Source organism: Fulmarus glacialis, unplaced genomic scaffold (genome assembly GCF_000690835.1).
Source record: "Fulmarus glacialis isolate BGI_N327 unplaced genomic scaffold, ASM69083v1 scaffold18905, whole genome shotgun sequence".
Lineage (NCBI taxonomy): Eukaryota > Metazoa > Chordata > Aves > Procellariiformes > Procellariidae > Fulmarus > Fulmarus glacialis.
The window spans coordinates 8,427-28,171 of NW_009213915.1; the positions used below are offsets into that span (position 1 = coordinate 8,427).

General features: G+C 51.6%; 1 protein-coding gene across 1 annotated transcript in view; it reads left to right on the plus strand.

The window, feature by feature from the left end:
- Positions 1-226: 226 nt before the first annotated feature.
- CACNA1G (calcium channel, voltage-dependent, T type, alpha 1G subunit) overlaps positions 227-19,745 on the plus strand; it is a gene marked incomplete at its 3' end in the record, with an annotated part of 68,811 nt that continues 49,292 nt past the window's right edge. Inside the window, exons 1-8 of the mRNA XM_009578381.1 lie at positions 227-319; positions 834-967; positions 10,654-10,751; positions 12,887-13,046; positions 14,907-15,198; positions 15,722-15,814; positions 17,434-18,244; positions 18,333-18,377. Of these exons, the coding sequence (XP_009576676.1) occupies positions 227-319; positions 834-967; positions 10,654-10,751; positions 12,887-13,046; positions 14,907-15,198; positions 15,722-15,814; positions 17,434-18,244; positions 18,333-18,377 (1,726 nt within the window). The remainder of the gene's footprint in view (positions 320-833; positions 968-10,653; positions 10,752-12,886; positions 13,047-14,906; positions 15,199-15,721; positions 15,815-17,433; positions 18,245-18,332; positions 18,378-19,745) is intronic.

Below are 19,745 nucleotides of genomic sequence, written 5' to 3' on the forward strand. Positions count from 1 at the left end.
ATGTCAGCGTGGGGAGAACACACCTTGGGTTTGCCGTGCAGGTATCTAAACAGCAGGCAGGCTCTCTATGCAAAACCAGGTAAAATCTAACCTAGAGATGTTGGCATGCGCCTTGCTTTAAAGACTAGAATAACCTTTCTGATTCAGCGGTGGCCACTCACGGATGCTCATCTGGGTCCCTTGCTTCCTTGACGGGGCGCCTTGCAGGTGGTTCGAGAGGGTGAGCATGCTGGTGATCCTGCTCAACTGCGTGACACTGGGCATGTTCCACCCCTGCGAGGACATTGCCTGCGACTCACCGCGCTGCAGGATCCTCCAGGTACGGCTCGGACGCTGCTTTTAGCTTAACAGCGGTCCCAAGTTGATGGGGAGCAGGAAAGACTGAGCTGTGGCAGAGCTGGCTCCAGCCGTGGTGGAAGTGCCCTGGGATGGCTGGGTCTTGCCTGCGCTGGCTCTCCTGCCAGCACATAAAAAAATGCTGATTTTGGTGCTCAGATGCCAACGCATGGTATCATCAGGCGAAGCCCCTGCCAGGCTGTGCCAGCCCCAGCATAGCCAAGCCTTGCTTGGAGTGCTTGGGGGGGTTAACTATTGGTTTATAGTGAAAACAGAGCCCAAAATATACTCGTCCCTTTGTCCCAGTGCTGTGGGTGCTGTTGGCTAGACTGAGTTGGGGAAGACCTGGGGCTGCTCCCAGCACTGCCTCTACCCCGGGGTTTTAGCCCTCAGTGGTGCAAGAGGAGACCTTGTTGGACTCAGGTCTCTAATTCCCTCCCACGGTGCGAGTGTGCAGCAACGCAGGAGCATCCCTCCTCCCTTCTTTTCTTTGGCAGAGCTTCGACGATTTCATCTTTGCCTTCTTCGCCGTGGAAATGATCGTCAAGATGATCGCTTTGGGGATTTTTGGGAAGAAATGCTACTTGGGAGACACGTGGAACCGCCTGGACTTCTTCATCGTCATCGCGGGGTAAGCCTGGCGTGGCGGGTCCCCCTCTCCCCGCGCCTCTCTGTTGTCATTCATGGCACCCCCGGATTTAGGGGAGCAGCTGCTTTGCAGCGGTGAAGGCTGGGGACTTGCTGAGCATCGGTGCCGTCAGCCTGGCTCCGCAGTAGGGACCACCAGCCGGACCACAGTGGTCCCTCCAGTCCTCTCCCTAGCTCGCGGGAGAGCTGATGCTCAGCTCATGGAGAGAGCAGGGCAGGGCGACAAAAGCTGTTTGTGGTGGATTTTGGCCAGCCCATGCCTCGGGGCTCCTCGCCGGGCACTGGGCTTTTCTCCCTCCAGCCCCGCCGGTCGTTTCAATTTCCATCAGGAGAGGTGGCGGCAGAGCAAGTGGTTGGGAGCACGGAGCAGCGTGCCAGGGAGGATAGTTCACTGAAATCTGTGTGATTGCCCTCATTATATATATTTCTTTTTTTGAGGGAAAGCAACCAAGTTCGCCTTTTTGAGTGTTTTCCTTTCAGAGGCACCTGGTTTGAGTTAAAGGCTCTTCCAGCATCCGAGAGTCTCCTGGCGGAGGCTGGAAATCCACATGAAAAGTCCCTGGCCCCCAGCCAGCGAGCTGAGTTTCTTTGACACACGAATCGCTCACCGACCCTCGCCTCCCCTCCTCGCTCCAAGAGCCCAAAGACCTTTGGGAAAACAGTGGGTTTTTTCCTCTTTTGATAGACCTAGAGATCAAATTTACTGGATTTTCCTGGAAAGGAGCAGCCCTCCCAGCTGGGCTGTTTCCCCGGTGTAGGTTTGGTGTGCCCCAAGAAGGGGCAACACCTTGGTGGGCTTTGCTTATGGTCCATTGCCAGCCCCATAGGGTCATGGCACACACCTCTGCCAGGCAGCTGGGAGAACCAAAACAGTGGCCCAGTAAAACCAGTAAGGAGGTGCCAGGTCTGCCATCACATCCTTGGCCTGGGAAACTCATTGCCATGGGGTGCTGCAGAGGCCGAAAGATGTAGCAAGGCTCAAGACCCAGACTGGAGGCAGAGATGGAGGGCAGAAAGGCCAAGAGCTGTAACTGTCCCTGTAAACCCATCTTCTGCAGGAGGCCAGCACCTCATGCTTTCCAGCTGCACCAGCCTCTGGCTCCTCAGGTTAGGAGAGTCCTTAAAGTTTCCTCCGGAAGTATCTGAGCAACATTAGGGGCTGCAGCGATGGGATGTTGGACAAGGTGGGACCCCAGGTCCAACCAGCTCTGGTACAGTTGTAAACATCAGCAGCACAGCCAAGGGCTGGAGCCTGCTAAAGCCAACCTGTGTATTCTTTATTTCTTCTTCTTTATTATTTCTAATACTAGAATTAAGTGTCATGAAGAACGAGACCCAAGCAAGGCCAGGCATCCCACCTGGGGAGGCTCAGGGAGGCATGGTGGTGGGTGCTGGGCTGCTTCCACCTCTGCCGCCCCGGGGTGCTGCTGTGTTCCCCTCCCAGCCCAGTGCTGGCCTTGCCTGTTGAGCTTGCAAAGTCTTTGGAGCTAGAGTAGTTACCCTTGATCTGCTTCTATGGAGACCTCTCTGTGATGGGACCTCGGTCTAGAGGGACATCAGCAGAGACCATCCCAATACCTATGCCAAAATATAACTGCACTTTCCTTAAGCAAGCATCCAATCTCCTGCCCACCTACTGCACCTGGGTGGGCATTTGGGTGTGTGAGAGCCACCTCCTTCCCAGGCAAAGTGTGGATAGCGGCACCGACCTCCCCTCTGATGCAGCTGCCTTCCCACATTCCCGATGCACGGAGGTATTTATTTGCTGCAGAGGTTTTGCAGCCTCGGAGCTTGACCGCTCCCGTGACTCCTGCCAGGTTGGCTTTGCCTCTTGCTAAATGATGGGGCTTTCCTTCGTGTGCATGAACTGTTCCCATCTGGGCTGCGTCAAAACCAATTCAGCTGATAAAGGATTGAACCGCCTTTAAATACAAAGCAGAGCCTTTCCTCTCCCAGTGCCTGCTTCCTCTGCTCCCTTTTGCACCCTTGCGCTCTCCTCCAGCCCTTGCCCATCCAGCCAGGAGTGCTGCATCCCGCTCGGAGCATCGCTGCCATCCTGGAGGGTCCCTCAGCCGCCTCCGGCAGCACCAAGTGCTGGGGAAAGTCAAAGGGGCTGCAGGAATGGGCTGCTGCCATTGCAGAGGAAAAACGAAAGGACCAGAGCCTGTTACTAGATTAAAGATATAGGTAAAAAGCACGGTAAGGATAAGAGGAAAAAGCACTCCAGGGTCAAATTCCAACTAGACGGAGGGAAATTCCTCCGGTAGCCCCTGAGTGCAGCTCTGCAGTTCCCACATAGGGCAAATTACCCCAACGAGCATCCAGACCACGGTGCTAACAGCAGAGCATGGGAGCAAGGGATGAGCCGAGCTCGACATGGGGGAACCTTGCGCCTGAGCGGGTGCATGATGTCGGGAAAGAGGCCGGAGCTGAGCTGTGGCCGTGGAGGAGAGTGTGCACTGGGGCGATGCTCAAATCCCTGCTGCGTTTGCTAGATACTCGATAAAGCGCATCACATTTTTATGTAGGTCTAACATAAGGGCTTCAGCCACGTTCCCCAGTGAAATGACAGGGTAAGAGACCTACAAATTGACGTTTCCACATGGCCCTGGTGACCACAACGAAGCAGCTCTGCTTCTGTCTTCCCACTTTTTTCCTCCCCTTTTTGTGTGAGATGTGTCGGGGCGGAGGCAGCAGGACAGCGTGGGCTCCCCAGCACCTGGCAGGTCCCTGGGCTCCTGCTCTCCTGCTTTCCCTGCTGCTTCCCTGCTCATGGGCTGCAGAAAGTCATGGCAGGGAGAGAGGAAAAGCGGCAAACCATGTCTGTGGGGCATCGGGTGGGGAAGGCATGTCACGCCGGGGAGCACGTGGGATGTGCTACATGCCAGGGCTGTACGCTCCCACGGGCACACCATCCATAGAAACCCTTCCAGTCTAGGAGAGGGTTCCAAAAAAAAAACCCCAAAACTCATAGTATTTCATCCTCCATGTTCCTTGAGAAGTTTCTGGACCTGAAGGATGTTGAGATTGCAGAGATCGCTGAGAAACCTGCATGTTTACCCCAAATCTGCTGCTTGCAGAGGGCTCAGAGAGCCACTTGGGTGCTGTGCTCGCTCCCACCACGCTGCCGGCCACTGTCGTGGCATGCCATTAAGTACTTCTCAGCTCTGTTAAACTGTCCAGACCAATCTCATGAGCTCATGGAGAGTAAATGACTTCTTTGTGACAATGTAATGCAATTAGTGCTAATTGTAGACTGTGTAATGTCTGCAACACATCTCTGTAATTACAGTAAAACTTGCTGGAGATGAGAATAGCGCTGTATTATCAAAACTCAGCTTAGTGAAACATGGCTTTGGCTGTAGGTTATGGAGTTGCATGGGGAAAAAGGAAGGAAAAAAGTGATGAATGACGTAATTATGTTGTGTTATTTTAAAGAAGAGGATTTGAGGAGTTAGCTTTTAAGAGAACGCTTGAAGGTTAACGAGCGTTGCAAGCCAGCTCTCACCCTCTAAAGACGATTCAATACGATTTCGACCTCTCCCAGCATAAGACGCAGATGTACTGAGGATGAATGCTTGTTTACATCCAAAAATATGCCGAGTCATTTACAGTTTAGTGCGGGCTGAGGCTCTGGCTGGTGAACCGGAGCTGTGGGATGGAGATGTGCCCAGACTTGCCACCTCCCTGGCCGCTTTGGTACCCAGCACCCGCTCTGCCTCCCCGTCCTCTGGGCAGGGCGCAGGGAGCTCTTCTCCGATCAGTCTGTGGGAAGAAGATAGCCACAGACTGAGATCTACCTGCTCCTCAGCTGGAGCCATCCCCATCCCCAGCCACTTTGCTGCAGTCCCACCAGTTGCAGGACATCAGCTTGTTTTGACTTCGGCCGGATAAGGACTTCCCTGAACCTCTGCATCCCTGTGGATTGAATTGTGCTTTAAACCATCCTCATAAAAAAAAAACCCAAAACAACAAAAAACCCCAATGGTTAATTGTTTTCCCAGGAGAGAGGCTTTAAAACAGGATAATTTGGTGCGGTAAGAGCTTACAGGGCTCCTCTCTGCCTTCTCTAGACACAGGGTCGAGCAGGGCTCTGGGTCCACGCCTGCCTTTCTGCTCCCCTCCGAGCAGGGCTGTGCATCATCCCGTGTTTGAGTTGTGCAGGTCTGTTGTTACTCCGGGCTCAGTCAGTTCTTTGGCCAAGTCTGCGGGGTCCTGTTTGTGCTTTGCTCATTGTAACAGTAATGGGCCTCTTAGAAGACTTCGTAGGAAACTTAAGCACTTCTGGAATATTTTGCTTACAATTTGAGATGAGCCGGGGCTGGAGTTGGTTGGCAGGCTGCTTTCTTTAGAAACAGAGACACCGTTTCTTTTTCTCTTTGCTTCCTGAACACTTCTTCTGGTGTTTGTTATCATTTTTTCTCCCTCTGTTGAAGGCTGTATTAAAGACTTAGCTCCACTGAAGCCTTCATAAACAACCCTTAAGGATGTCTTGCTCCCTCCTGGTTTTGCATGCTGAATTTCAGAGATGAAATATGCTGCAAGAAGCCTTGCTGTATTCATAAGTACCTGGGAGAGAAAGGGATGCCGCAGTCCCCTACTCCATCTCCGCTCCATCTAAAACTGGATGGTTTCTGAAAAGCTCTTTAGCTCAGAAACTGGGATAAGGGCGATGCTGCCAGACCGGTCTCTGCGGGGAGCAGGGATCCTGTGGCTGCAGCAGCCAGAGCAAGGCTCCTGCTGGGTGCGTTGGGTGAAGCTTCCAGTACGTGGCCTTCACCTTGCAGCGCCGGTTCGCTTCACAAGCAGGCAGGGCTCTTCTGAAGGGCACTTTAGCTGTTCAAGGCTGATCAAGGGGCTGTTCCAACTCCCCAGTTCAGACATGGGGAAGAAAGCACTGGCGTGGGGCTGCCCATGGGGGTCCAGCCGCAGCCTCCTGCTGCGACTGCAGGCAAAGACTTTTGTTTCCCCATGTGTTAGTCCCTTCATCCCTTAAAAAAATATAAAATAATAGAGAGGCAGGGATGAATGTTGCTTTTTATTCCCCTCTGCCTGCCTGTATTGATCCCTCTCGCACCGAGGAGCAGCACCTTGGAGACGTGGATGCGCGGTGCCCTCTGCGCTGCCTGGGCACCATTAGCGCTATGGGGTAATTGCCCGTGTAAGTGGCCGATTTGCACACGCAATTACCCAATGTGCAATCACAGCCGCAGCCCTTTTGAGCTGCAGTGAAAGCTGCACCAAACCCTCTCCCAGGAACCTGCCCCTCTCCGGTGCTTTCCGGGGTGGGTGCGAGTGTCCTGGAAGCTGGGAGCCTCCTCCCGGGGCCCCACTGCGTCCTGGCTCATCCCAAATTAGGTGCTCTGAGCAGAAGTGGCAGAACCACATCAAGCTGATACTCGTGATTACAAACCTCCAGGGGTTCAAAATCTGGGGTCGAGCTTTGCAATTTGATGCTTTCAGTGACTTTTGGGAGGATGAAGAGCAGCCGAGACCCAGGGCCGGTGAAGCCCCCAGCTGTGGATGCTCTCTGCTCCGTGCCGCCTTACCACAGCCTTTGCAGCCTTCGAAGCAGAGCATCCCGAGCAAGCCGCGTCCCTGACTCACAGAAACCTGCTGGGTAAAGGAAACCCCTCAGCAGCTTCCCTTGCAGCCGAGCTGACTCAAACTCACCTGTAAAAAGCCTTGTTTTTTGAAGTTTTAGGACTTTTTTAAAGAGAAATCTTTAGTTTCTTTCAGTTCTTCAGCTGAACTTGCTGGTGCTTCAAGAGCCTCATTAGCCAAGTGTCCTGGCTGGGACATACGGTGCGGCCGGATCCAGCAGGCTGCAGGGTTCACGTTCCCTCCAGTGCTATTCTTTTTATTCTGTTCAGCTTGATTAAAATGAGTCTTTTTAAAATTAAGCAACACCCACGAATGCGGTGAGACTTGCGAGGCTTAAAAAGCAGCTCCTGAGCAAAAGCGGAGCACAGCAAAGCCAGCGAGGGCCGGGAGGAAATTTCATTCCAGCTTTCTGAAGATACAATGCTGCCTAAATAATTTCCCCTTGTCTTTTCCAAAACCGATGGTTTAATATCATCCACTGATTACTGTGCTTTGTAGATAAAGGGTGCCTATATGCCCAGTTTTGGAACGCTGAATAAATCTGAGCCTATCTCTTGCTGGCAGCGAGTGGCAGCTCTGTGCTTCTGCGGGCAGAACGGGGATGCTGCCCTGCCTGCAGGCATTGCTGCTTTGCTACAGGTTCCTTGTGTGACCTTGGTCACATCCCCCGGCTGTACAGCATCCCCAGCACCCAGCTGTGAAAGGGAGAGTTCAAGTTTTCCTCAGAAAGTGCCCTCAGCACAAACTGCGTGACTCTGATGGGTTTTCATACCGTCTTCTTCCCGAGCAGGAGTGATCCCGGGCATGGGAGCAGAGCCAGGGCTGAGACCAGGGTGGGTCAGAGATGCGACGCTGGGTAGGTGTGGGAAGGACTTTGCCGGCATTTCTGTGCTCTGTTAGAGGCTCGCTGGGTGAGAAGAGCCCCTTCACCCCTCCTGTGGTGCCCCTGAGCATCACTTCTGTGAGCCCTTCGCCGCAGGCGGGGGTGCTGCCTGACACTGCGCTTATGAGATCCTTCCCAATGCTTTGGGGTTTACGTGAAAGAAACCCCAGTGTGCTCCGAGTCTCACTATCTCCAGGCAGAACAGGAATGAATTTCAGCTGCCCAGTCCATCCTGAGCCACTCCTTGTGTCTGTCTGCTGAGTCCCGGGAGTTTTCCTTCTCGGAGGAGTGTTTGCTAAAGGTTTGCATCAGCTCTCTCTCTGCATCCCACCACCAGCCCGTTGTACGTCTGCCTTTGCAGATGGTCTGCTTTTATTCTTAGAAAGTCCTAAATATTTCCGCTTTCCTTCTGAATAACTCCAGTGATTGGGCATTGCTGATCACTCTGGTGAGTCTCAGCGTTTGCTATGAATCCATCCTATTTAATGCTGAGTATTTTTCTAAGCTTTTAACCTGGCTGGGTCTGTGGCAGAGGCACTGACAGGCATCGCGCTTTCCCGTTTGAACAGAAATGACATTTGAGTTGAAGCTTCATTGGGAGCTTTTTATGCTGCAGATTTTCAATGCATAAATGTTATATATGCTGGTAAATGCACCTGTCACCTCGCCAGTTGGTGACATCCTGACATTCGCTCTCCCTGGGTATCTTCCCTTGCCAGGGATGTGGATTGATTCCTCCTGTGCATCCCCTTGCCTTGCGAAGTGACCTTTGAGCTGGGAAGTGGTGGGATTCTCATTGGACTTGCTCTTTAGGGACTGATTTTTACCCACTTTTTTTTCCCCCAGTACTGGGTTCTCTCAAAGCTCTTGAGCTGTTAGTTGTCAGAGCAACATGTGGATCTTCTAGTCTAGGTCTGGGGCTGAGCTTGCAGTGCTGTAACACCGGTGCTGGTAGCAGTGTCCGGCAGCAGAGGTAGGAGAGCACCTACCTGCTCTTGGTCTTGGTGTTAAAGTGTTTGCTCAGGCTAGTGGGTTGCTGGTTTATTTTTGTTGTTTTTTTTTTAATGTGGTATTATAATTGTTCTTTAATATATTAAATCAAAATGCATTTTACAACATGCCCTTTGCAGATTACAAGCACACGCAGCTCTGGAAGTGAGTCTAGAGCTGTCATTAATCCAAAAATGATTTGTCTTGGTGCAAATAACCATATGCTGCTCTGAATTTTGCTGGTAGCCTCTGTTTTACTAATGGATGAAAGAAAAGCTGTATGTTTGACATGGGCTTTTTACCTGAATCTTGCAAACCATACAAAAATCTTGTTTTCAAACAGCAAGTGAAACTTGAGAATCAAGTCCAGGGAAATTGTTGCCCCTCTCCTTACTGCAGCTAAAGCTCACCCAATGCGGTGAGTCCCGCACACCAAGGAAAGGGCTGGTTTTGTCACTGGAGCCAGGTGGGCTTTTGTGGACACGCTGCCTTCCTCTCTGGTCAGAGGATGAGAACAAACTCCGCGTGTCTGTGCAACGTTTGTATTCTGGGACTGTCCCACAGCTGTGGATGTCAGCTAAATATGGAGGAATATGTGGAGGTTATTTTGATCTTAGGTATGGTTTGATCGTCATCATCCTCATTGAAGTTTATCAAGAGAAATGGGATAAAGTGTCACTGCATCAAGTGTGGAGTCATGTATTTGGGGGCTAGAAAGAGAAAGTCTTCTCCACCCCAGGTGCTCCTCACCTGCCGATGGCCGGGAGGGAGGAGAGTGGGTTTGGCCGGTCACAGCAAGAGCAGAAACCTCCAGCGTGCTGCAGCCGTGGCAAAGCTAACTCGGCACTGATGGATCCTGCAGGATTTCCAGCAGGGAGGGAGGGGGCAGCACTGATGCCTTTGTGCAAAGGAGCCGGCAAAGCCTCCTCCAGAAGTTTGGTGTCTAATCAGGTACGATTAATTCAGGCCAGGGCAGGTGCTGAGAAAGGTTGCGATCGGGAAGCAGAGAGCCTGTCTGCGAGATGGGGCTGGAAGAGCTTGGTTTGTTTGGCTTTGCAAAATCAAGGCTGAGAGGAGATGTGATTTGTCCTCTGTAAATACATCAGGTGAGTAAACACCAGGGACAAAGAGCTATAGAAGCTACTTAAAAGACAGCGCTGGCATAAGAACAAATGAATATGAGCTTGTCCTGAATAAATTCAGGCTGGAAGTTAGGCTTCCAATCACCCAACTAGTTTAAGATGGAACTTGATAATTTTCGGAAGAGATTAATATCCTGTGGTTGCCTGTGGCAGCGGGAGCCTGGCTGTGCAGGGAGCCTCGTGGTCCTCTTCCTTGCCTTTGCCTGGCTCTGCCTCTTCAAGAATGCTTTTGGGCAGAGATCTTGTGTTTTCCCATGGCTGGAGAGCAAAGTCCTGGTGGTGATGTGACTGATGGCTCTGCTGTACTTGAGCAAAGGTGCCTGAGCAGAGCAAGATGGTGCTGGGGGACCCCAGGGACTTGCAGCAGTCCAAGTGCATCCTCAGACTAAGTCATGTCAAGGTGGCACCTCAGTGTCCTGAGCTGTGAAATGACCCCATCAGGCACAGTGTAGGAGCACTTGGAGTTTCCTTGGTCCACGTTTGCCCCATTTGTTATTCACAAATGTCATCAGTTTTGATTTGGGCGCTTGCTCATCTACCTGAGTCCCACCTGCCAAGGATCTCGGCTGGGTAGCGCTAGAATAGCTCAGCGTCCTGCGCTGCTTGCCTCCTGCGCCCTGTGGAAAGGGTCTGCACTAGGGGATGCTCCTCTGCTTTGTTGTGGTGGTGCTCTGCACAGCGAATCCAGTTTCATTACAGAGTGTCTGTACAATTGTTGTTAAAAACAGGGCTGTGTCTGGAAATTGCCCTCCTGGAGTGGACTTTCAGAAGCTTCTGCCCTGGACCTGTGCAAAAACAGTAACCAAAGCAGATGAGAGAGAGCAAAGATCTGTGGCTGTGTGAGCTGGTGTATCATGTTCTTGCTCATTGACTTTATTCTAATACGCAAATAACCCTTAATTAATTCCTCTGGCAAACTTTCCTGATGGGAGAGATGCAGTAACAAGTCCCTCTAAGCAGTTGGCATATAATGTTTGATTTGTAATGTTTGATAATCTAACATTTCTCCAGAAGATCCTTGATGCTCCTCCGCATTCGTGTCTTTCGCAGGATGCTGGAGTACTCCCTGGACCTGCAGAACGTCAGCTTCTCAGCGGTCCGCACCGTCCGTGTCCTGCGGCCGCTCAGGGCCATTAACAGGGTCCCCAGTAAGTCAGCTCCTTATTCCTCCCAGTTGATGCAAGTTCTTTATATCTGTGCCCCAAAGATGGAAGAGCAAACGCAGATGCTTCCCATCTTACATTGCAGCTCAAACATTCACCCAGGCCCTGGTAGTGCGAGGTCCTACCACCACTTTCTGGTCTCCAGTGCCTGGCTCTCTCCTACTTTAAATAATATTCCTTTTGACACCTGTGGCATCAGAGATGAGCCACCAGTCAATAAGATATCCAGGACTGTCTTCAGACGCCTGCCTTTCTCATCTGAAGAGGCTCTTAGGAGTTTGCTAAGGTGAAGGGATGCAGGTGATAGGGATTGACTGAGCCAACAGCCTTTGCCAGGCAGCATGGGCAGAGGGGTCTGAGCCACACTGCTCCCACCCTCCCTGCACTACTCCATCCTTTCCTGGAGAAACTGGGGTGAGGAAGTGTTGTCGTGCCTGGAGACAGCCCCCTGGTAGGCGCTGAGGAGCCTCCTCTTGGAGCATCTCTTGCTCTGCTCCCCAGAGCTGGTCCATACAGCCAAAAACCCCAACACCTCCAAAGCAAGCCAGGGTGGGATGGAAAGTGGCTATTTAGTGCTGGTTTATCAGGTCATGCATGAAGATCTCAGACCCCCCTTGAACAGCAACGGATGGCATTGCCTGCTCCTGCCCAGCAGCAGGCAACAGCAACGTGCTCGGAGAGGCATTGGCCATCGCAAACCCGACCAAACTGCCCAGGGAGCCGCTCCTGCTGTGCCGTGCTGGGCAAAGCCCAGGGCACTGTGAGAGGCGCTGAGCTCGGTCCCTCTCGGACGCTGTTCGGTTCAGGTGTGATAAGTGTAAGTACAACTCCATTAAAAACGTCATTTTCCTGGTCCTATAGTCCTGAGTATGGAATCCAGCATTGTTTTAGCCAAATTAAATCCAAGTCTGAACACCCCTATCTGAACTAGCCCAATGCCGTGACAAGAACTAATCAGCTTCAGTTCTGTCTGCCGATACTGGAGGTGCCTGGGCTCTATTTATTTTTCTAGTCCTGACTCTTGAACTTAATCTGGCTTTGCTGCTGCTGCTGTTTTAATCATTATGGTAGCTTCAGAATGTTGTTTGCAATGTTTTTTTTTATCCCCACCACCGAACTGATGGATGGATGAATTTATCTGCCACCATCTAACTGGGGATGTAATTCACTTAATGTATTTTGAAATCCTGGGTAATTTATCTTGGCTTCTCTGCAACATAGTTACAATGGGATAGAAATGTAAGGTGGGAAAAGAAAAAAGAGAGTTTGTATGATGATAAATGCGGTAACCACAGAAAGTCATTTCAGTTAATTAGGAGTTGAAGCAAGGTGGTTGTTCCCCAGTAGAGGAGTAGAAGAAAAACTCTGATAGAGGAGGTGACAGCATCAGGAAGAGAGAAAAAAGTCTTCCTGAAGTATCAAAGCAAAGGGTGCAACAGTAAAGCTTTCTTTAAATAAAAATCAATATAAGCGAGTGAGAGAATGCAGAAGACGGGGAAAAAAGGAGAGCGAGAGATGAGCAGAATATTACAGAGACGTCAGATGAAATCAATTTTTTTGTGTGTAAATGTCAAGTTGAAGTCACCATCAATTTGTCTTTGTTACAGAACTGGCTGTTCTTGAACTTGTGAGAATTAACTGCCAGAGAGTTCTGTATTTTAAGGAAGAGAGGGGATTTAGGGTAGATGAGGGGAATTAGGGAGAGAAGGGAATTTTAATATATACTGAGTGGGGAAAGAAATACAACTGAGCAAGGGAGAACATCAGAGTTTGGTCTCAGGGAAGAAAGGAGACATATAATAGCTAGAAAACTTTAGGAGGAGAAGAGGACTTGAGATGGGGAGTGAAGGGAGAGGAGCAGAAAAGGTAGGTCGTGTGCCCAGGAGCAGGGCACAGATGAAGGGGGTATCCCAGGGGCTTTTTGGGGAAACCAGAGGGGACTGGGGAGCTGCGGGTGTTTGCGAGCCTGTGTGGGTGACAGGGACAGTGGTTGGGAAAGCAGCAGCTGTCAATGGAAGGAAAAGTATGGATGGAAAGGAAAAGGTCAGGAGGACATAGCTGGAATAAGAAAATTCAGCATGGAGTTTTCCTCTTCCCTGACCACTTCTTCTTCGCCTCAGGTATGCGCATCCTGGTGACACTTCTTTTGGACACGCTGCCCATGCTGGGGAATGTCCTTCTCCTCTGCTTCTTCGTTTTCTTCATCTTTGGCATCGTGGGAGTCCAGCTGTGGGCAGGTTTGCTCAGGAACCGCTGCTTCCTCCCCGAGAACTTCAGCATGTGAGTTTGCGTGGGCAGCAGAAGTGTCTCTCCAGCTCGGGCGAGTCTATCTCTCCAGGAGACAGGGATATCCTCCATTAAAAAGCCCTGGTCTTCTGTAAATGCTCCCTGCTCCTAAATGCAACCACAGCTCGTGGCCAGGCATGCACAGCCAGAACAGAGTGAGCTGTGACAATTTGCCATTCAAGTCCTGCAGGCTGTCCTTAACCCTCAGCCGGCACTTGGGAACCTCTCTGATTGATAAGAGCCTCCGAAAAAACCTGAGAATAAGAGTTCAGGCTTCCTAAATTCAGCATATCATTAACATGTGACCTTCTCTGTTTTTGTGGAGATGTTCAGGTCTGAATCCCATTCAGCAGCAGTTTATCGGTATGGCATTTGTAGTCCCACCTAAACCCCAGGGGAGGCTGATGGAGCTACCATACACTTCAGGATGCTAGATCCTTTTCAGTCTCAGAGCAAGAGATAGTCCCTGTCCCAACGTGTTATTTTTCACAGATCCCTGGATTTTAAGGCCAAGAGGACTGTTATGATCAAATGGGGTTTTGTAGCACCCAGTTTCCTGGCCAGCCAGCTTGCCAGATGTAGGAATGTTTGAACAGTGGTTGAAATATCCCTCTGTTCTGGTAGCTGTCAGCCTCTTTCAGACCAGGATTTCCATACCTATTCTCCTACCTACCTGCTTTTTTCCATGACCTCCCTCCCTTTGAATGCTAGGAGAAGGGCAGGTGACTGCAAGCCCTTGATGGCTGCTCTGCTGAGCTCTGGCACCCCTGTCAACTTTCAGTGGATCGCTTTCAAATGTTGACTCCCCAGAGTTGATCTGGCTAGATTTACACCTGGATGGAGAAGTCCTGCAAGTCCAGAGCCTCTCTCTTGCACACAGCAGGACCGTGATGATGCTGCTGTGGCTAGGCTGGCTCTCGGGTCTGGAGCTGGCATGATGCACCTTTTATCCTCGCCCACACATCCCCTAATCAACTGCCACCCCTCTTGTAGGTCGTGCCCTCAAAGGGCAGTTGGGAGAGTCATTACCAGGGCACTGTTAAGTAAATGGCAGCAGAGCAGAGGGCCTGCTTCACCACTGAGCCACAGGCTTGGGTGCTGTTTAATTGAGCCAGAATTCCAGGGGTTTAGATAAGCTTTGAAGGGTATTAAAGGCAATTCTGCAGGAATTAACTGGGCTGAACTAGGCTTAAAAATATCTTTGCAAGCTTTAGTGGGAGTCCTGGCAGCATTAAGGAGATAGCTGTGTGCAGAGCAAGAAGCCAGTTTCTGGCTGGCCATGGGTTGTTTCATCTCCCTGAAGAGGGTTTTTGCTGGTTTGCTGTGGTAAGGCCACCCTCAGAGAGAATTTAGAGCTTATCTATGGGCTGAACAGGCACTGTGAAATGCATTTGAAGGCCCTGTCTCTGGTTTTTTGGAAGCTTGGGAGGTCCTTGTACATAGAATCTACCCAAGCCATTCTCAGCATCTCCAAGAGGAGATTCAGGAGCTTAAACTGACTGATTTCTATCTTACTGCAGCAAAGACATTTCAGAGAAGCCCTGCTGGGCTGAATCCTGCTCTTAGTCCCCCAAAGTCAAAGCCAGAGCACTTCCAGATAGAGTGACTCTTAGTAATGTCATCAGAGGGGTTGCTGAGTGGCCGAGTGCACTGCCTCAGTTTCCCAAAACCCAGTTAGAGACATCATCTCACATCATCATCTTTCTGGGGCTGCAGAAAGTCCAAGGGGATCCCTTTTAAAAAAAAGCTTTAAGATCCAGAATAACAGATGTCAGACTTTGCTGTTAGAGTTGTTACCTTGCCAGATTGCCTGCAATCGGTGTGCAAACCCAAGCCCTGTCTGGACTCTTTCAGCCCCTACACAGTGGATTTGGAGCGATACTACCAGACAGAGAACGAAGACGAGAACCCCTTCATCTGCTCCCAGCCCCGGGAGAACGGGATGCGCTACTGCCGGAGTATCCCAACGCGGAGGGAAGAGGGTCTCGAGTGCACCCTGGATTATTATTCCTACAATGACACCACCAACACGTCCTGTGTCAACTGGAACCAGTATTACACCAACTGCTCTGCCGGAGAGCACAACCCTTTCAAGGGAGCCATCAACTTCGATAACATTGGCTATGCCTGGATCGCAATATTTCAGGTGAGCCCTGTGTGCAAACTGTCACAAGGTGGGGAACAGCCTGTTGTGCCCCCCAACATGTTCCCAGGGGCTGCGTAATCACACTCCTGGGGACTATTTTGCACCAGTAAGCACCTATATAGTAGTGCATGGGTCATTAAAATGTCAGGGATACAATTTGATGCCTTATTTGAAGATGCTTCCATCTCACATACGTGGACAAAACCCCAGTCTCCAAACCCTGGGTGTCCAAGAAGACCATCCTGATGTGGAGCACAGCCTAGAGCATGCTGCAAAATGCAGTAGTGGGCCTTAGGTCCAGCTGGAAAAGAAGGGCTGGATTCAGCCTGGGCAGCTGACAACGTGGCTGTTGGCGTTGGTGGGAGCAGGATTTGGTTCCTCAGTGTTTTGTACTGCACCAAGACCAGCTATGGGGTGTCAGAAACGACCTAGCCAGGAGAAACATTACTTGTGCACTTGGTGTAACTGAGCCTTGGGGCTCAAAATGAACTGAGGGTTCATTTTCCCTTCCTTTCTTCACCAGGTCATCACACTGGAAGGCTGGGTGGATATCATGTACTTTGTCATGGATGCACATTCCTTCTACAACTTCATCTACTTCATCCTCCTGATCATTGTGAGTGGCCTTAGGGGAACATGGGGGTCTTCCTGGCATTTGGGGAGGGCAGAGTGGAGTGACCCAGAGGAACAGGGTAGATAATACAGTGAATATAAAAGCTGGTGCCACGTAGGAGGGGTAGAAACCAGCCTGCTGGAAGACATGCAGCTTCAATACAGCATTGCATTGCAGCTGCATTTTGCTGCAAACATGAAGGAAGGAAAGATGTGCTTAAGCTATGGTAGATACACCTCTGCTGCTGCTGTTTCTACTACTTCTCTCCTCTCCAAGGTCTTCTCCCTTAGTTGCCGCCTTGAATTTGAGTTTAAAAGTAGGCAAATTTCCCCTGGACAGGTTTTGAGCTCTGGAAGGGGAGGAGGCTGCCCAGAAATTCCCCCATATTGAAGAACCCAGCTGGCTAGGTCCTTGGTGCAGAGGGGACGTTTCAGGAAAACAGTCCAAAACTTCAGGGAGCACATTAAGAAAGGAGGGAAGAGATTACTGCCCACAGCCCACCCACGCTTCACAGCATCATCCGAGACCACCCACAAAGGACCCAACAAAGAGTTTCTGTGGGGTGGGCTCCATGATGGGCTTCATCTATGCAAGCAGAATTGTCTACTGTGACTGGCTGAGCTTGTTGTCTAGACTCCCTTTATCGTCAAGGGAGAAAAATAGGTGCTTTAAGGGGGTGATTCATCTCCCGTGAAGGTAGACATCCAAAATAAATTAGATGCATTGCAGACTTGATGTGCCTATTTCTCTCTTGACTCTAAAGGATCATTAGGTGCCTCACTCAGATGTAGCTGAGATAAGTGAGATGAGTCCCTTTCTTGCTGTCTAATTGGACTAAGTCCAGCAAAATAGCTGCACGTCTTCCATTAGGCCATTGTGGGGATTTCTGCTCCTCCTCAAACCAGGACTCAAACCCTGATGAGAAGGTAGGAGGTCGTTTAGTCCATGATGCTTTTTCTGGTTCATCTATTAACTTACCCAAAAAAGAAACAATCACTTGCTCTCAGCATCCCCAAAACAACGGAGAGGAAGGGCAAGCAGTACTTTTCCAGATGCCGTGCGAATAACGTTAGCGGCGTGTGATAGCCCATTAGCACATCAGTAATTCTCTGTGATCCAGGCTGGGCTCTGCAGAAGGCAGAACCTCATGAAACCCTGGTTGGAAATAAAATCTCCAAGCTGTGGGTACAGGCTGCTGATGCCCTTGCGTAATAGTCACCCGCAAATCCCGTTAGCAGGGGAAAGGGATCTGCTTGCAAGCTGCCCACACACTGCCAGAAAAAACACTCCTATCAGGAAGGCTCAGTGCATTCATCGTAATGCCACTAATTGTGATAATTACAACCGCTGTCTGTGGAGAGAGAAAAACACCATCTTAAAAGAGCAAAAGCTTTTTGTCAAAATAATCTTCTCTTGTCTTTGATCTCTGACGTCCTCTGTGGAGCGCTGGTGTGGGAGTCCCTGGGGCGGGGGCTCAGAGGGTGAGTCAGCCCCACCGTGGTCCCGGCTGGTGGTCCCCACCAGCTGACGCAGGAGATGGGGCTGGCTGGGGTGTGGGGTGAGGCAGGGCTATGGGGTGGGCATGGCCACCCCAAGGTGGCTGACGGCTCCTGTCGCCTTAGGTCGGCTCCTTCTTCATGATCAACCTCTGCCTGGTGGTGATAGCAACGCAGTTCTCCGAGACGAAGCAGCGCGAGAGCCAGCTGATGAAGGAGCAGCGCGTGCGCTACCTGTCCAATGCCAGCACCCTCGCCAGCTTTTCGGAGCCAGGCAGCTGCTATGACGAACTCCTCAAGTACCTGGTTTACATTGCCCGTAAAGGCAGCAAGCAGCTCGTGGAGGTCTACCGGGTGGCGGGCGTGAGGATGGGCTTCCTGACCAGCCCTGCGAGCAAGGCGGGGGCCGACCGGCACACCGGGAAGCACCGAAGCAGGAAGAGGTCCTCTGTGCACCACCTCATCCATCACCATCACCACCACCACCATCACTATCACCTGGGCAATGGGAACCTGCGGGCTCCCCGCGCCAGCCCGGAGATCAGCGACGTGGAGACCAGCTCGCTCCACAATGGGACCAACCGGCTGATGCTCCCCGCCTCAGCACCAAACCCCCACGGGGCCCCCAGCGCCGCTCCCAGCAACACCGAGTCTGTCCACAGCATCTACCACGCTGACTGCCACTTTGAGCCGGTGCGCTGCCGGTCATCCGTCCCGCAGCCGGGCCTCGGCTTGCCAAGCCCAGAGGGGATCCCCAAGAACATCGTGGGCAGCAAGGTGTACCCCACAGTGCACCCCAGTACCTCCCACGAGATGCTGAAAGAGAAAAGCCTGGGGGAGGCAGCGGTTGGTGCCGGGAGCAGCACCTTGACAAGCCTCAACATCCCACCCGGGCCGTACAGCACCATGCACAAGCTGCTGGAGACGCAGAGCACGGGTCAGCCTGGGGCTGGACGTCAGTCTGGGGTTGTCTTACAGAAATATGAGCTACGACCTAATTTTTTTCTCTTTCTGAATCTTTGCAGGGTTCTTTTCAGTCCACGTTACAGAGAAAGGCGATGGCTTTCCAGGTGAGGCCAACATGAATCTTCCAACATACCTAAGGCATCTTATAGCCAAAACCAGAAGAGAGGTTTCAACCTCCCAGACTTCATACGTGCAAAAATCTAAGGGAAAATAAGGTTTTAATGAACCCATCTTCTTTCCCATCCCCATCTCCTCCCAGTCAAATGAATTTATTCTGCAATTACAGGGAACACTCCCCAAATCCCTGCACTCCCCAAATCAGCTAGAACCAGGCTCGGTGACACCAAGCAGAGCTGCGGCCCAGCCTGGCCACTTCCAAACGGCCATGTCCCTTCCCTGCTAAAACACAGGGGCTGGAGATGGCTGCATTGCCCACCGCTTGCTGCAGAGCTTGGAGATGGACACCTTCCAGATATAAGTCCCAGCACATCCCTGAGCACTGCGTAGCTTTGCTCCCCACGGGACCTGAGGCTCGGGGAGAATGAGTGTCTGCTTTGCACGAGTGCTCAGTGGCAATTGCAGATGCTGAGTATTAAAAATCTGCCCGGAGTTATTTGCTTAGGAAGCCTGTAACAGAGTGAGACACTGAATGCAGCTTTCCTGGATCGGGGGTTTCATATCTGCACTGCAAGATGCTCTTTCCCCCTCCACATCCTGAGGGAAGCTCAGGCCAGTGTAGTCCAAACCCTCTCAGCCTCCAAAAAGCATTTCTGGCCAAGCTTTCCCAGGCGGTCAATGCCTTTTCCACCCCTCCACAGCGGTATTGACCTTTCCAGCCAGGAGCTGTGCAGGGAAAAGACCAAGTCCTGCCCCCAGCCCAGAGCTGTCCAGAGACTAAATACACAGAGCTGGGCTCTGAGATGGTTTAGCACCGGGTTTTTATGCGCACTGCTGCGTGCTGCTGTGCATGAGTCAGGAGCGTGCTTTGCAGATAGCCTCTCCCCTGGCAGCCAGCTGCTGGGATTTTTGGGGAATATCCTGCTGGTATTGTCACCCAGGAGCCACCTGGCAGCTGGGAGCTGCTGTTGGGGGCAGCGCCTGGAGGGGGAAGCTGGTGATTTCGGAGCATCAGCAAACAGCGGGAGCAGGAAAGGAGACTGCTGGTGGCGGCGCTCCCGCTAATTACAGCCCCAACCCTGCCAGGGCCAGGGAAGCTGATTGCTTTCTCTGAGCCGTAATGGCCAGAGGTATAACGAGGTGGGCTAGGGGTCCTGGGCTGGCAGCAGTGTCTGTCTGGGCGCAGCGAAGAGGGCTTTGTAACTGGGGAGAAGGTGCTCGGGGAGCCCAGGTTTTGCCTAGGGCTCTTTAACCCAGCAGGAGCCCTTTTCCCCTTAGGAAATGCCTGTTTTGTTGAGGGCAACAGCTTCGTGCTAACGGGGACTGGGGGTTGCTCCCATGGCCGCCCACAGGCC